Source organism: Polypterus senegalus, chromosome 1 (assembly GCF_016835505.1).
Source record: "Polypterus senegalus isolate Bchr_013 chromosome 1, ASM1683550v1, whole genome shotgun sequence".
Taxonomy (NCBI): Eukaryota; Metazoa; Chordata; class Cladistia; order Polypteriformes; family Polypteridae; genus Polypterus; species Polypterus senegalus.
The window spans coordinates 131,681,502-131,698,709 of record NC_053154.1 but is presented as its reverse complement, the minus strand read 5'-3'; the positions used below and the strand labels follow the sequence as shown (position 1 = coordinate 131,698,709).

At 37.3% G+C, this 17,208-nt stretch overlaps 1 protein-coding gene across 3 annotated transcripts in view; it reads right to left on the bottom strand.

The window, feature by feature from the left end:
- Positions 1-17,208, bottom strand: part of anos1b (anosmin 1b) — a 119,452-nt gene that overhangs the window by 38,771 nt on the left and 63,473 nt on the right. For 2 of the 3 annotated variants that reach the window (XM_039758243.1, XM_039758235.1), the window contains exons 3-5: positions 6,612-6,674; positions 5,007-5,217; positions 2,392-2,576 (exon numbers count right to left, since the gene is read on the bottom strand). In XM_039758243.1, coding sequence (XP_039614177.1) covers positions 2,392-2,576; positions 5,007-5,217; positions 6,612-6,674 — 459 coding nt within the window. The remainder of the gene's footprint in view (positions 1-2,391; positions 2,577-5,006; positions 5,218-6,611; positions 6,675-17,208) is intronic. The other variant, XM_039758250.1, reaches the window with a different exon arrangement.

The window sequence follows — 17,208 nt, the reverse complement described above, 5'->3', positions numbered from 1 at the left end:
GGCTGTGAATGCGCATTTGTGAATCATCTGAGTATCCAGATTACTTCAAAGAACTTGCCGTGTATAGATTTGACCTCTTGATTTTAACTTGTTTTGGTTTCCTAATGTTGATTCTTGGGTACTGGATAATAAATAGTGCTGGACTGCCTGGCTCCTAACCCTCTTACTACATCCTTTTTAACCATGATTTTTGCTTCATGTTTTGAACTTACTGGCATCGAGCTTAGCATGCTTCATCTCCTGAACCTTAATTTAAAACCATCGATGACTACAGTATTTCTTCCTGCACAGTCATTTTAGAAATGCTGTTGGAATTTGTAAATATTGCTTTTCTTTGTAATTCTGGTTTGTTGGATTTATTTTGTGAGTTCTTGGGTTTGCCTTAGGATTATGTATCAGTACTTGTTTGCTTTGGATTGCCTTTCAGGGAAATGCTTTTTGCTGTTTTGCTATTTTTTTCTTTTTCATTTCTTTCAATTAAAATCTTCATTTATAAAATTACCTTGTGAGACTTTTCTCCATCCTGTGAAATGCTTTTGTTACATTTTGGCACTACATCTGGTATTTTGAACTTTTAAAGCCAGCTCACCATTTTGTGGCCCTGTAAAGGCTGAAGCCTGCATGGTGTAGTTGGGGCCTGGCTGACATGGGGTGAGGCTACATCTGGGCAGTTAGTGAAGGTCCTGGCCTGCTTTGTGACTGATTTTGGAGGCCTCACATCCGTTTTGCCAAGTTTTGACTCCATTATATAACATCTATCAACTCCTGGAGGAACTGCATCTCATTCCTAGTTGTACTTTAACGTCTGATGACTTTTTTGACTTTTGGTATAAATACCTTCTGTATTGGGCAACAGGGTTCAACCCATCATGTGGGATACATCTGTTGCAATCTGCTGACAGTCCAGTCCCACATGGCTTCACACTCATATTTATAGAGAGTCGGGCACACTTAGTATATTTTGTGTTGTTAACTACCTGCCAACCTCTGTGTTCTTACCTTAAGTAGTCTTGCTGGCTTTCTTACAGAGTCATAAAACCTCTCCATATTGGCTGTTTCAGACAAATTTCTGTCCATGGTAGGTCTATGAGACTACTAGTGTGGGAGTTTTTCATGTTCTCTGAATTCTAGCCAGTTCTATCACTGTCCTGTACCTAGAAGTTACTGTTCTTACCTGTGGCAACTTCTTCTAATCAGATCAATTTCTGCATAGTGTTAATGTGATCCCTGAAATCTAATTTGTTTTGCTGCTTGTGCAACTATACACAATAAAGACAACTATAGACAGCTACAAGACACAAAAGCTTAAATTATATGTAATTTTTTAAAAACAACTCTGTTGTACCAACTATGTATTATGATTAGTGATGAGCGAGCACCAGAGTGTTCGGGTGTTCAGTCCGAACACATCGCGATTTTCGTGTGCTCTACCAAGCACCCGAGTATAATTTAAGTCAATGGGAGACAACCGGGCACCCCCTGCTCTGAAGAGGGGAGGGTGCCTGGTCCATTGGAAAAGGTCAGAAAGTGACAGAAACACCACCCAAATGGACCGGGAACAACATGGGGACGATGTCTGGATGCATCTTGGACTCCCAAGCTGCTGCTGGGAACCAGTTTGTCCAAGTTGTACGCCACTTTTACAGACTGACAAAAACACGCCCAAAACCCCCCAAAAAAAAAATTTTACAGGAAAAATGACGCTCTAAAACATTATATGCCAGTGCCTGCAGGTGAGCTGACGCTCTAAAACATTATATGCCAGTGCCTGCATATATAGCACCCGATGACGTGTTCCGGCCAGCCAATCACTGTAATGCCAGCACTTGACATGGCTACTGGCATTACAGAGAGGGCAGTACTTACCTGCCCCTTGATTGGCTGTCTCCAACCTGCGAAACGTGTGGGGCGGAGACTTGAGCATGGCGCACGAGCACATGTGGTGCTTGTTCGAGTAGCGCCATGCTCCGAGCATAGCGATGCTCGAGCCGAACACATGTCCAGCCGAGCATGCTCGCTCATCACTAATTATGATAACTGACCATTCAAAATTTTAGGATTATGATATGTATTAAAAAGAAAAATCTGTGTTGAAAAATGCAGTGTATTCTTTAATTTATGATATTTTTTAAACAGATTCTTCTTTAACCCAATCTACTATATAATAAAAAGCTAAGGTTCTGCGTGTGTGTCCAGTTCCTCCAAACAATCTAACTGGTCAATCTGACTTTGGTAATGTGATCAAAAGTGGAAGTGTAAGACACATACACCTGAGAGTTAACATTCAATGAGGGGAAGTATTAAAGCAGGCAGGAGCTGAGCAAGGCACCTTGAAATGACAGAGTCTGAGAAGCAGAACACACTCCACAGAGAGGATTTACTGTATATTACCATTGTTACTGTCTGCCATTCTGTTGATTCATCTTCACTTGGATGAATGCCGTAATTCCATCTTCTTTGCAATATATAAAATACAGGCTCCACGGAGACATTAAATTTTGACATCCAGGAGACTTCTACAAAGCCATTCTCATCCTCTAAGAAAGTCAAGTCTTTTCTGAGTTTTAACGGAACACCTTATAAATATAAAGAAAGTTAAATATCATCATTAGATATTTTTAATTCATCTCATTTATTTTCACACAACACTAAATTAGGTAAATTAGTAGATAACCTAGAAACACAAGATTCCTACAGAAGGAAACTTTTGTAAGTGTGCAATTGTAAATGAATTTGGAGTTTCACATATAAGATGTAGAAACATTTAAAATAATTCAATAATGGGGAAAGACAGCTAGCTATAATGACTTACTAGACATTTCTTGGAGTCATTTATAGTGAACTAATCTACTTAAACTGGATAACCAGCATCAGAAAACTAAAGCTCTTTCTTTTACAAATGAGAACAACTAAAATCCAAATTAGATGGGCATCAATTTCAGAGCACTGTAAATACACACAATTAAGCACAAAACGAATAATTATGTGCCTTGACAAAACACATCCTAACAGCAGCAAATTCAATGTAAATGAATCTTAGCACCTAGTCAAACATGATGCATATATGTAGAATGATGTTTATTGCAATAGGAGGAAATCAAAGTACAATGTTACTCAATATTTCCCAAAAAAGTTTCATTTAGAACATACAGATTTGATAATAGCAATTGCCTATGAAACATACAATTCATACAACAAAAGTTAAGTTTAATAATAAATAATAATAATAATACATTTTATTTATATAGCACCTTTCCCATGCTCAAGGCACTTACAGAATATAAGAAAGAACGGCAGGGTATACAGTATATCGCATAGTACAAACCAAATAAATAAATAAAGAAGATTAAGAAAGTAAATTAAGAGAAAAGCCTAACAGACAACATAATTGATGGTCTAGCAGACACACACAGGTTATATGAGCATCTTGACAGAGGGGTAAACTGAGAGAAGGATAATAAAGTCAGGTAGAGCTAAAAGCCTTCCTGAATAGATTAGTTTTGAGTTGGTTTTTAAAAGAATTCATGGAGTCAGCTGATCTAATTAATTTCGGTAGGTCATTCCAGAGTCTGGGCACTATACAGCTGAAGGTCCCGTCACCTATGGAGTGTAGATTAGTGTGGGGCACAACAAGATTGCCAGAATCAGAGGACCTTAGTGGGCGAGCAGGCACATAGTGATGGAGAAGGTCACAGATGTAGTTTGGCAGAAGGTTATTTAAGGCTTTGTAGGTTATTAGTAGGATTTTATATTCGATTCTGTAAAACACAGGGAGCCAGTGATGACGGAGCAGGATGGGTGTGATGTGCTCGCTGCTGCTGGTTTGAGTAAGGACTCTTGCAGCCAAGCTTTGAATAAGCTGGAGCTGTGATATAAGATGAGAAGGGGCACCTGCCAGCAGCGAGTTACAATAATCAATGCGGGATGTGATAAAAGCATGGACAAGTTTCTCAGCATTAGAAAAGGAGAGGAAGGAGCGAACACGGGATATGTTATGGAGGTGAAAAAAAGAAATCTTCTTAATGTGATTTATGTGGGTGGAGTAAGAGAGGGAGGAATCAAAAATGACACCAAGATTCTTTGCAGTAGAGGCAGGTCTGATGAGATCACCGCCAAGATGGACTGGGAAGGAGCTCATTTTATTAAGTTGCATTTTAGTCCCAATTTGCAGAAGTTCAGTTTTGTTTCAATTTAATTTTAAAGAGTTCTGCTCCATCCAGGTTTGAATTTCACTAAGGCAGTTCCACTTTTAACATTGAAGTAGAGTTGAGTATCATCTGCATAAAAATGATAGTCCAGTCCATAGCTACGAATAATATGGCCAAGGGAAGCATATAAATACAGAAGAGAAGAAGTCCAAGGACAGAGCCCTGAGAAACTCCTTGTATGACTGGCGCTGAGCTGGACCTGCTGTTGCCAAGACTAACAAACTCTTGCCTATCAGTCAGATAAGACTTGAACCACTGGAGAGCAGTGCCTGAGATACCCAGCATTTTCTCCAGTTTGGACAGCAGAATGTCATGTCTGACAGTGTCAAATGCTGCACTGAGGTCTAACAGAAGTAATATGCTGGTTTGTCCAGAGTCTGTTGCCATAAGCAAATCATTGGTTACCCATGACAGAGCAGTTTTACAGCTGTGCCACACCCTGAAACCAGATTGAAAGGGTTCCATCAAATTATTAGAGGTTAAGTAATTGGTGAGCTGGGAGGCTACAACACGCTCAAGAGCTTTTGACAGGAAAGGTAAGTGGCAAACAGGCCAGAAATTTTTAAGATTGTCAGCATCAAGACCAGACTTTTTTAACATGGGGGTTACAGAAGCGATTTTAAAAGTGAGCCACAGAGCCAGTGTAAAGGGATGAGTTTATTATTGCTGTAGCAGTCGGGATTATGGCATGAAGGCAGGATTTAAGTTTGTTGGTGGTTGCTGTAAATTTAATTTTGAGTTAGTGATAGACAAATAGAACACAGCATTTTGTTAAAATTAATAAAAAAAGAAACATACTTTTAAACATATTTGTTGGTGCTTGGCAGGTGAACCCACAGCCATTTGAGCAGCACTTTTTGCTGCCTGGGCACTCATGATCGGAACTACAGCTTATCACACAAGCTGCTGCAAACCCTGACGCCTTCTCAGGGGGTCGACAATCTCCTTGCTTCTGCGTCAGGACAGATTTCAAAAACTCAGAACTTGTCAAACATTCATGATGTTTCTGCTGGAGAAATACAGATATTTAGGAAATTGTACCTAAAAATGTCTTATATTTATATTAAACTATGAAAATATACTGCTATGTAGCATAACCAATAGATAATTTCAAATATCAAAATGACTTTCATATTCAATTATTGGACGATACATTCAATAAATATTCTATAGTTTATATGTGTGAGGTGTTGCAGTCCATGTTGGAAAATAATACAGTATTCTTTATGTATGAAATACTGTGTATCTAGCATCTTAACCACTGTTTACTCATGCTAATTTTGAATTAAAGCAGAGTATGTTGGGTAAGAATACACAAAATATCTCCCTGTACTGTCTTAGTGCAAGTAAAGTGGGGCGCAGAACTAAAACATGCATAACAGCATGATGCTTTTATACACAAACAGACCTGCCTACCTTACTTTCTGGTTGACACTTATTATTATATGTTTTTTTTGGTTATTAAATACAACTTCTAAAAGCAATCTCTTCGGGCCTTTATACAGTATTCCATGCCTTTCACAGAAGTAGCATCATTAAAAACTAATGATAACTCAGTATTACAGATATTTTGAAAAAAAGCAATTGATGGGTTAACTAGTTGCTGGTAAATCTACTTGAATTTTTAAAACATATATTCCATCTTCCTGAATACCTTTGTAGTTTATATTACTACAGTATGTAATCTCACTGTTCTCTATAATAATTAAAATCAACAGCTACACATCAAACCAGCAAGACACTGAGGTGCTTTAGACTTTCATATAAAAACTAAAACTTGGAAGCCATACTTCACAAAACACAAAGACAAAAAGAAGTTCAGTATTAATTACTTTGTTCATTTTTTCCAGAATTGTAATACTGTATAGTATCGCAGAATGCTGGATCTCAAAGTTTTATTAAAATCCACTGACTCACATAATGTTGTAATCTAAACGTGTAAACTATGGATTTAAAAGGATTAAATTAGCCTCAGCTCTGGAGCAGTTGTGTCAAGGTACTGCATTCCTCATACCAAGAGGGTGTCTTTATTTGGAAGACTGGAATGGTTTTTCGAGAAATGGACATGTATGATGAAAGACTAAACTAACTGTATGTGAAAGCAAGCACTGTCTCAGAAATGACATTTTGAAACCTGATCAGCATGTAGACATCAGACATCTTCCAGTTTTGTAATTTTCATCAGAAGCTCAACTGTAAAAGTTTAACTGTGTTGTTATTAGCAATCACATCTTCAAGTGAAGTGAAATTTGTGCTTGCCAGATACTAAGTAAAAGTAATATTTTTTGTAAGTTAAATATTAACAGACATTCTCTGAAAGTGGCAATTACAATGAACACATAAGGGTCATCTTATTGTTGTGTTATCCAGTATTGAGGCCAGATAAAGTTTTATGAAACTTACCTCACAAGTTATCTGAGATAATGTTGTTCGGGTTTCCCACAACTCTTTACAAGGCTGTAGACACTAGGAAAACATACAATACAAAATAGTCAGTGATAATATCCACTACATGTATTGTTTTAGTAACTGAAAATCAATATCTAAAAAAAAAAAAAACACAAAACACCAGTCTTCAATTGCTGCAGGGTCAACTGTTGTTTTTTTTTTTGTTTTTTTTACCTTTTCCTAAAGAAAACTGACTTTATTATAAAACTTGAATCAGGGTGGTCAGACTGGACAATATAAATAATAAATCACCTGTGGTTACGATTGCGGATACAAGTGGCACAAATGAGCTTCCTTCACAGGACACTCAGGGGGAGCTCAAAGTACAGCCATTGTTCCTTTACAATGAAAGGAGCCAGTTGAGGTAGTTTAGACTTCTGATTAGGATGCCTTCCTGGTGAGGTGTTTTGGCCGTGTCCAATCAGGAGGAGACTCGGCAGACCTAACACACACTGGAGATATTATATCTCTTGACTGGCCTGGGAACACTTTGGTATGCCACCCAAAGGAGTTCAAAGAGGTGGCTGAGAAAAGGGATGTCTGGACATCATTGCTTAGACTGCTGCCCAGGTGACCCAGCGCTGGACACGCAGCAGAAAATGGTTGGATGGTTAACAATTAAGAACACAGCAAATTCTACATCTTTTTTGGACTGGCTATTGTGTTAATGTTTATGGATCCTCAAACTTAATGGCATAACACTCCAAAGAAATAGTTTTTCCTCTTTGCTTTCAAAAACTTGCAAAATGTTCAGTGATCCACTAATTCATTTAAAAGAAAAGACCACTAAAATTATGCTGACTTAATTGTACTTTGCATTTTCCAATTATATTGAATCAAGTAGGATGGGTGTTACGTTGTAAAGTATTAAGATGAGTGTATTTGTGTATGCACTGCAAGAAATAATAACCTACAATGCTACATGCCCTGTCTGGACTGCTAGGGGACACAATTCTTTCTTTACTTTTTGTTTCTTGAAACAAGCAATAAGGGACAATATATTAATAAAGTGCTAGATGTTTATTATTATAATTGCATTATTGTTTATAATTTTTGTATTAATAATCCGCATTTATTTACAAAAGTCCTTGCTGCCAGATAATGTTTTTGGGGTAAAGATTGTTATTGGTCATTATTTTTTTCAACAAACTGAAAAGAAGACAAAAATCACTGCTGGCTGGGTTTTCAAAACGAGTTCCTAGAGCCAGAGATGGTGGCCTTCCTCGTCTTTTGGTAAGGGGATGGTATAGAGTCAAAACGCTACTCCAAAGCCACTCTGATTACTGAGAAGGCCTGTGGCCAAAGCATTCCTGGCAAAACATCACCTTTTTTTTCCCAATTATGCCAATCAGACTTCCAACAGCAAAAATAATACTAGAGGTTCAACAGTGTATTTAGTCTTGTCTTGCCGGACAAAACCTTGCATTTTCAAAATGATGCATATCTGACTCTTAGTGTAACTAAAAATACTGTTGATAAACAAGATTCAAATTAACTTTGTTTTATATACTATTTATTTTACTGTCTATAATATGGAGAAAAATCATTTAAAAACATGCATTCCAAATAGTCTTACAGTAATAAGCTCACCTTTGATTCTGGACTTGGATACATTATGTGTGCAGTTTCCATATTCTTTCTGAGGTCACATGGGATTCCCCTTACTGTCTAAAGCATGGATTCTTAACTTTTTCCTTGGCATACCACTTTCAGAAATTTTAATGTTCTGAAGTAAACCCATTTTTTTTCTATATTAAATTTCTAAGCACTAAACTCTTGACAGTTAAAGCTAACGGGGGGATTTTGTTGGCTTTGAGGGTTTTCAGCATTGAGTATTACAAACTCGATATGATCACTATGGAGTATCTGATTTTCTTACCATGTGGACATACTAAATTTATTCACTTATAGTGTCTGTTGAATAACTGAAAAATAAAGACCACTTAAAATAAATACTAAAAATTTAAATATTACTTACTTAGTGAATACCAAGTTAATTGACTATATTCTCATTTGCAAAAAAATCTTTACAGTAGTCACCACATTTGGGACATTTTAGATGTTATAGTAACGAACATGAGCTTAATTTTTAAAAACACAATGAATGAATGACATAAAAGTTATTGAACGATTTTCCAAGGAAGAAGACCCCCAAACTGACTGTTGTTATGGACTGGGACTGGGTCACTAAGAACACTAAGAGCGGGACATGTGAAAAAAAAAACAGTGTTAGGTAGTACTGTATAACAGGCCTTGTAAGACACCTTAAGCAAATGTGTTGGACAGTTACAAACGATAAGTTGTCATTTAACCTGGAGATTGTTATCAGCTGCGGTGGGCTGGCGCCCTGCCTGGGGTTTGTTTCCTGCCTTCAGGAGCGGCGTTTAGGGGTGGCAAGTGGGGCGACCAGCCCAGAACCCGCGCCTAAAGGAGCCCCGCTTTTGACGTCTGCGTGTCCCGTTCGAGCGGATTTGTCAAGTTATATTCTTCAGTTACATTTTGTTAAAATCCGCGTGTTATCTTGCAAAAATTTAGCTGAAAACTGTATTGAGAAAATGTTAAGATTATTTTTATTAAATTCACAGTCAACTTTATACAGCCCACATGTACCGGTTACAGCGTTTGACATAAGTGGCCCCGCACACCGCTAAGGTCGTCTCTGCTGCCTTGCGCCCTGTGTTGGCTGGGATTGGCTCCAGCAGACCCCCGTGACCCTGTAGTTAGGATATAGCGGGTTGGATAATGGATGGATTGTTATCAGGCCACTGGTATACTGGTAAGCCTCTACATCTTAATAAACAATCTTCAGACAAATGCTGATGAAAACAGGACAAACCTTTAAATTTCTTTGACTATTTTAAAGAAGCCTTAAAAAAAAGTTTCAAAACTGTATCTTGGAAAGGCCTTACTTAGTTCTGATTTGAAACCCTTATGGGTAGAACATAAATATTTAATACATGAGAAAAAACCCAGTGCTTTCAGTCTTAGTATATGTACAAAAGTATTCTTCTCAAAAATAACTGAATAAATCTACATACTGTAAGCACTGAAATATGTATAACGTCACCCATAAGGCTCAGTGTGTCAGTGGCTGCTGTTACTACTACTGTGGTGCCTGTTGTATGGAGTTACCCTAAATGGCATAGGGCAGTGATGGCGAACCATTTAGAAACCAAGTGCCCAAACTGCAATCCAAAACCCACTTATTTATCGCAAAGTGCCAACATGGCAATTTAACCTGAATACCACCTAAACTGAACACCAGCATAACCAAGGAGCTGGTGGTGGATTTTAGGAGGCCCAGGCCCCTCATGGACCCCGTGATCATCAGAGGTGAGTGTGTGCAGAGGGTACAGACCTATAAATACCTGGGAGTGCAGCTGGATGATAAATTGGACTGAACTGCCAATACTGATGCTCTGTCTGTCTATCTACTGAGCTTTTAGTTTAGAAAAGCAACTCATACATTAACATCTTTTGTCTTAAAAGAAAAACATAATAACAGAGCTTTCAATGATACAAACAACTTTTTGTTGAAAGGTTAAAGTTTGCATTCGGTATGCTTTTGAACAATTAATGTGCTTTTTGCTGTTGTATGCATGCTGATAATTTGTCTAACCTTGGCTCATACTTTGTAAGCTTGAGAGCAACACATGCAGCACTCAGGTCATCTGTTAGTCTGTTTCTGGTGTCAGATTTGATTTTTTCAAAGCTGAAAACAGCTGCGCACAAGCATAAGATGTTCCAAACAAAGTAAGGAAAGCAATCTCAAGTGCCTTCATTGACTTAAGATTATTTGGCAGAGAATTCCACACTTTAAGGATTTCATTTTCATATCTAACTGTGCTGTCCTTTGTCATCCCTTCGATCCTCTCAAGTGTTTCACGCAGGTCTTCCCTATTAAGTTCCGCCCCAAAGCTTCCATTATATATTACGGGGTCGTGGATCAGGTGTGGCGATCAGCAACTCCCGGCAATAATTACAGATGCGGACGACTCCTCACCTGTGCGCTTAAGCGAGGACTGCCCGCATCACAAAGCTCCGGAAACCGCTCCGGCCACTCTACCATAACCCCCTTTAAGCCGCGAGTGCGACAATTATCTGTTAAAACTGGCCTTTTCAATTTTGAGCTGTGGACTCGCTATACCACATCCCCTCCAACCCCACCACGGGAATCACAGACTCAAAAGGCTGCAGTCCGTGCTGCACCCTCAAGCAGCATGTGTGCCGCCCGCCTTACCCCAGACAGGAGAGGAAGGAAGCGCTCCCATTGGGCTGCTGGGCAGAAAAGTCCTCCGGCGCGCGTGAAGAGGGGGAGCGGTGAGGGGAGCCGCCCGGCCGCCCGGCCCTGCATTCCTCTGGCTTTATAGTAACGAACTCTGTGCTCGGGCGACGGCGCGCGTGCCCAATGAGAGGGCTCTGAGTGCCCTCTTTGGCACGCGTGCCATAGGTTCGCCACCACTGGCATAGGGCGTCTGAATGCAGTGTGTGTGTATCTGGGTTTATCCTTCTGCTTGGTCTGTGAGGTTCTACTGCTGTTTCTGAGGTTGACATTTTGTCCCTGGCTGCCTGCACTGGGTAAAGTGGTATGTATGGGTGGATGGGTAAATCTTTCCTAGGCTTAATAACAGTTTACTATGACAATATTAAAACACAAATCCATTTCAGAAATGGGTGGGTAAGTACAGAATTTTCATTATAACAAAACTAAATGTTGTGTTCATCAGTGATATAAAAACAAAATATACAAATTACAGAAACATGTTTAGAAATTATTCGACCATTTCTAAAGGCTTACTTTTTCAACAGGAGGCAATCATTGCAACATATTTACTTTTTTTATATAAAACAACTTGAATGTGGAAAAACAAACAACATAATAATACATTTTACAACAAATTATCAACTGACCTAAAGCTGATATTCAAAATGAGTGAAGATTAAAACACTGAGGCAAGTTATTCACAAAAGCATTTATCTGACTGTAGTTTAAAAGTCAAAGACAGTCTCTTTCTTAATATGCATTAAAACATACACATTATATTGTACAGTGTTTTACTAGAGAATGTTCCATATAACATGCTGAGAAAAAATATTGCTGTTTAGATAGAATCTTAGAATTGTAAGCAAGAAAGGACATTATATGAACCATGATTTGGCATCACTTGTCTGTACCACTGATAAGACTGTTTTTTTATCTTTGGCCAAATCAAAGTTTTCCTTTCTTTTTTGTCATTTTGGTGTGCACTTGAGTGGGATTGTTGTTTGTTATAACATTTAGTTATTTATTTATTAAACTTTTGTAAAAAGTAAACATTTCCACCTTGGGACAAATAAAGTGCTAACTATCTGCCCATCAAACTGTATTATGTTGGGCTGTTCTGACCAGTCAGAATGTTCTGGCATATCTTGTTTCCCAGTGTTACTCTGTTACTAGGCTTTGGTCTAATTCATCAAATATGTCTATTCACAGCATGGTTCTACAGCCCCATCAGAGACAGAACATTTGTGCAATTTCTTTAAATGTGCTGGAGAATATTAAGACATCTGTGGTGTATTACTTAAATGACCATCTCCTGCCATCTATATATACTATAATCACAAGGATGATATTCATCAAAGTGACTGTTTATTGCAGGGTGTTGTACTACGTTTTATGTAATAAATATTAACAGACACACCTGTAGTATATAATATACTGACATGTTCAGCACTGGCTATTGTATTGTTATGAACATTATTTCCAGTTTGTAAAATGAGAAAGAACTTAGTGAAAACCCTACTTCAGTGAGGTTCATTTTTATTTTAGAATTCAAATACTTTATCTCAAACAAATATTTTACAGAGACTTCCAGGAATTAATTTATAAAAACAAACTATCCTAAAGTATATTTATAATACAAGAGAGACAATTTACTTACATTACAGTAAAAGCACAGGTTCAATACTTGTATAGTGTACATGTTTAATAGCTCTGAGACTTGTTCCTGTTTATGTTCTGTTTATCTATCTGAGAAGAACATTTGCTTCTGGACAATACAATTTTCAGTCAAATCAATGTTCTCATTATATAATTCTCAAATACTAATAAATTATTAATTATATAAAAATAATAATAAAACTTATTATATGCCTATACATGTGCATAACAGATATAAGCGTCTGTTAATCTAATTTAAGTGAATACTGATTACTCTTACTAGTAATACAGTATAGCATTTTTAAAAGTTAGCATATCACACCACGATTGCTTCTTGAAAATGTGTCAAAGAAAACAATAAAAGGCTGGAGTAACAATCCACAATAACTCTTAATAATAGTATTAGTAGTATTGATATTGTCACATGTACAGAGTACAATGAAATGATTACTATCCCTAACAGGTTAAACCTGCACAGAAAGTGATCTGACACCATATATGAATTTGAATTAGTTGTCCTTTTATAACACATTAATGAATTACAGTTCAATAACTTTTAAGAACTTGTAAAAAGAATGATGTCACAATAAATCAGTATGATGACAACTCAAATGATCCAGCACTCTTTAAGTTCTGGTGTTTGTGATGTAGTCAAGGCCAGGCCAGGCCAATATACGCACTTTCTATCTAATCAGTGTTGACAGATTTCTTAAGCCACCTTTAAGTCACTACTTCAAAAGGTGGCAAAAGAGCTACCACATGTCTGCAAGCCATCAATATGACAACACATTCCTGGATTAGACTACGGCTCCGTAGAAACAACTAGTTATTTAAATGCTCAAAATACTACTAACAAAAAGAATGAATATGTGTTCTATTCCCTAAAACAAAATCAGTTGCCATGTGTACTATGATGTGTCATGATATATAAATCTACATGCTCTGACAAAGGTTATCACTGACTAATTTTCAGATATGCATATTTGACATTCAGTTGTCTGAAAGGGTCACCATAAGTTTTATTTAACTTGTCAAGTAAATGATAAATATGAGTTCAGTGGAACAAAGAAACACAGACAATGACTGGATTAATCACTTCACAATAAACTGAACCAGAATGAATCTGGAATTCAACTACATGATTACTAGAAGAGACACAATTACAAGTGCTAAAAGTCTTTAAATTAAATACCATGGTTATATTAAATCATTGATTTGTTTTTTTAATTCTACATTTACACCAGCATTTATATTCTGTAAGGCTGGAGAGTAAATTACAGAAAAAGTCTGTCATGCATAAGTAGAATGATTCATTTGTGTATACTTAACTAATTATATGAAAAAGAATAAGGGCATAAATAAACATTTAAATATTTTAATAAGCATTTAACCATTCAATACCTAAATAAAATTCTATTGAATAAGTACTTCTTCCCAAACATCTACTTATACTGTAATTTGGACTGCCATGATGTGTTTTATGCAGCTTGGAGCTTCATATTATACTCTTGCAAAACAATTCTTCTATACCACTTTTAAAATTATTCAAGATGTGAATAAAACAAAACAAAAGGAAAAAAAAGTTTAGTTGCCAAGAGTAAATGTCAAATGCAATTGGTCCAGTCGACAACATGTATTAAAGACATTAAATCCCTCTGATTTTTCTGTTTGGAAACAATATTCAGAAAACCAGTATGCAAACAAAAAACTCAAATGTACAGTAAATAACTGTTCCTTCTTGGACATTTGCTCTATTCTACCACTAGGGGATGGGAACCAAGTTCCTTTCTCGGCTAGATCAATTAGGGGTGAGGACATCTCTGACAGGAAGGCTACAGTGACAGTCATACATGGGTACAGTCTGGAAGAACTAATGACAAAAGGTAGTGGACATTAACATTTTTTCCCTGCTTAATCTGGGATGGAAATATACTACAGATGCTATTAACAAATACTTCTGGGTAGAAGATAAAGATTAAACCTTTCATCATTTGTTTGTTCTTCCATTAAACAGGAATAAGACAAAAAATGCCATATTCCTGAAGAACTGCTTCAGATCCTTGCTGTGGTATAAAATGTATAGTATGCATTTGTAGTAAAGCTGACATATACAGCATAATAGTCTGGAACCTTCTTACTCCAAATCAGGGTACAAGGGGTCCAGTGTCTATCTCAGCATAACCCTAATATACAGTATCTGGCAGTAATGGCAAAAACTGAAGATATAGTCATTTGATTATTTTCTAATCCTGGAAGGTTAAATCAAATACATAATTCTACTGCTGTTCAGATGAAAGTGATGGGATGACAATACCTTCAAACATACACAGCAGGAAGCTGTCAAGATTAAAGGCCGTGATCTGTGCTTCTAAATAGCTTTGTAGGTCTAGGGTACACATTTTATTTTTACCATTTTTAACATAAAAGTTTGATTGCATTTACATATACATATAAAAATACTTAGCATGTTAGTGAGTAAGAAGACAATATATGATAAAACATTTTAAAAGCAATAGCAAGAAACTGTAGGACAAAGGAAAGTGACATTTAAGATGAACATATCAGCACAGAAAAGGGATGTGTAATTGAGTAATTCAAGAATACTTTTTCATACAAGATCTTGCTAAAATATCCATGTTAACATGGTATATATTGCAACTGCATTATTTATTGCCCTATTTTTTGTTTTTGAATATTCTTCTTCTACCTCCTCTTTATCTTTTCCCACTTCTATGTGGGGTCGATGTGCTTGATCAACCTTCTTCAAACAGTCAAACCTTTTTCCTTCAGATGTTCTTTTTTCTTTATCCATCCACCTCTGCTTTGGCCTCCCTCACTTTCTCCTTTTTGTACTTCCATTCCCATCACTGTTTCACCCAAATATTCACTGTCTCGCCACGTCCATACCACTTCAACCTACTTTCTTAGATATTTCTCCCTCGTTTGCTGTACCTCTGATTGACTCGTTTCTTATTCTTTCCTTTATTGTAACTCCGCACATCCATCTCAACATTCTCATTTCTGCCACATCTACCTTCTTTTCCTGTGCTCCCTGGATGTTTCAGTTCCATACATCACTGCTGGTCTTAATGTAAGGAGATAAATCCTGCTGTTGTCACTGTGGTTTAACATTTGTGATGCAGTTGGAATCAGCAATCAGTTGAATATTTGGACCTGTTCTATTGAACCAAGCTAGCACGAGAATGGGTGGATTCAGACTTACAGATGTGTGTGGTGTGTAACTGTTCTTGGTCTGAACATTATGCTGATGATGTAATGTCTTTCTATATTTAATATCCATTTGTTTCAAGAAGTTAAATCAGCATTAAAAGTGAAGCTGCTTTTTCTTTAATTGTGATCACATGTTCAATGAATTCACAAATTAAAATGAACAGAGTTGATTCTAAAACAAAAAAAAAATAAATAAAAGGAAGCATATAGACAATAAGATGGTGGTAAAGGACTGGAGAAAACAGTGTAACTCCTTATGCCTTAAAGAGTGACCTCAACTGCAAACAGAAGAAGGAAGAGGAGGGGAAACCAAGAACCAGGGCCATGGCAAATGAAATATTATGGAGTTTGAGCCACCAATCCAAGTGTGCTGAATCTTTGACAAGTATACAACAGAAATGAGATGGAGTGTCCTGTGATTTACACAGCCTTGATGTAACAGACAGAAGTGCTATAGTGCTATCCAGGCCAGAAGCCAAAGTGTCTGTCAACTTGATACCACATTCTGAGACAGTAAGGTAAAAAGAGGACCAAAGTTAAGGCGAGACTGCCCAACTTGTACAGTAAGTGCCTTCTCTGTGTTTAGGGAGAGAAGGACATCTGGAAAATGTAAAGGTAAATGTAAAGTTGGAGCTACATGAAAAGTAAGAACAGGGCCTTTAATGTTGTCTGTAGAATGGTAGTAATGGGTTAATGTGGTCTGACTGGGTGAATTAATTTGTAGACAGCTGATTCCAAGCACCAACTTAATAACTACAGTAGCAGCATGAGTGGTGGCTGGAACACTCAGAGAGCTCCCTTCCCTGTTTTAGAAGAAGTGAGTTTATGACTAGATTAACTAAGGAATTAATTCTCCTGGGAGAAATACGAAGTCAGAATTTAACATTTGAATAGCTAGGGTAGATCTTTGGCAAAGAGACGTTTTGACAGGAGACTGTCTGGTTCTAAGCCTCATTTAGTTCAGCCTTTGGTGGGTTGGGTAACAAGTAGGCTTCTTGTGTGTGTCTAAGTAAGACCATGTCATCTGGAAGGAAACTCAATTTTTGCTGAAGAGAGTTCCAAAAACAGTTTTGAGTAAAATAAACAATAAAGTTTGATAAAGTAATATAGGTTTATTATGGTTGATGGCCGTAAAAGTCAGTTAAATCTCTGAGGTCTCAGGTCCAACAATTTGCTATGTTCAGCTTTAGACATTGTCAAACATGCAAGCCTAAGGAGCGCCTCACTGGCTCTGTGGAATGGAGAAGAAAAACCCTGGTGAGTCCTGACATCACTTCCACCACATCACATGAAGTCCTGCCGTTTCTGATTCTTGCACTATTTAAAGAACATGCACTCTGGATATCAGTGTTTATTTTTGACCCTGCTTTGGTAGAGGAGGGGTCCTCAGGAGAAACAGCA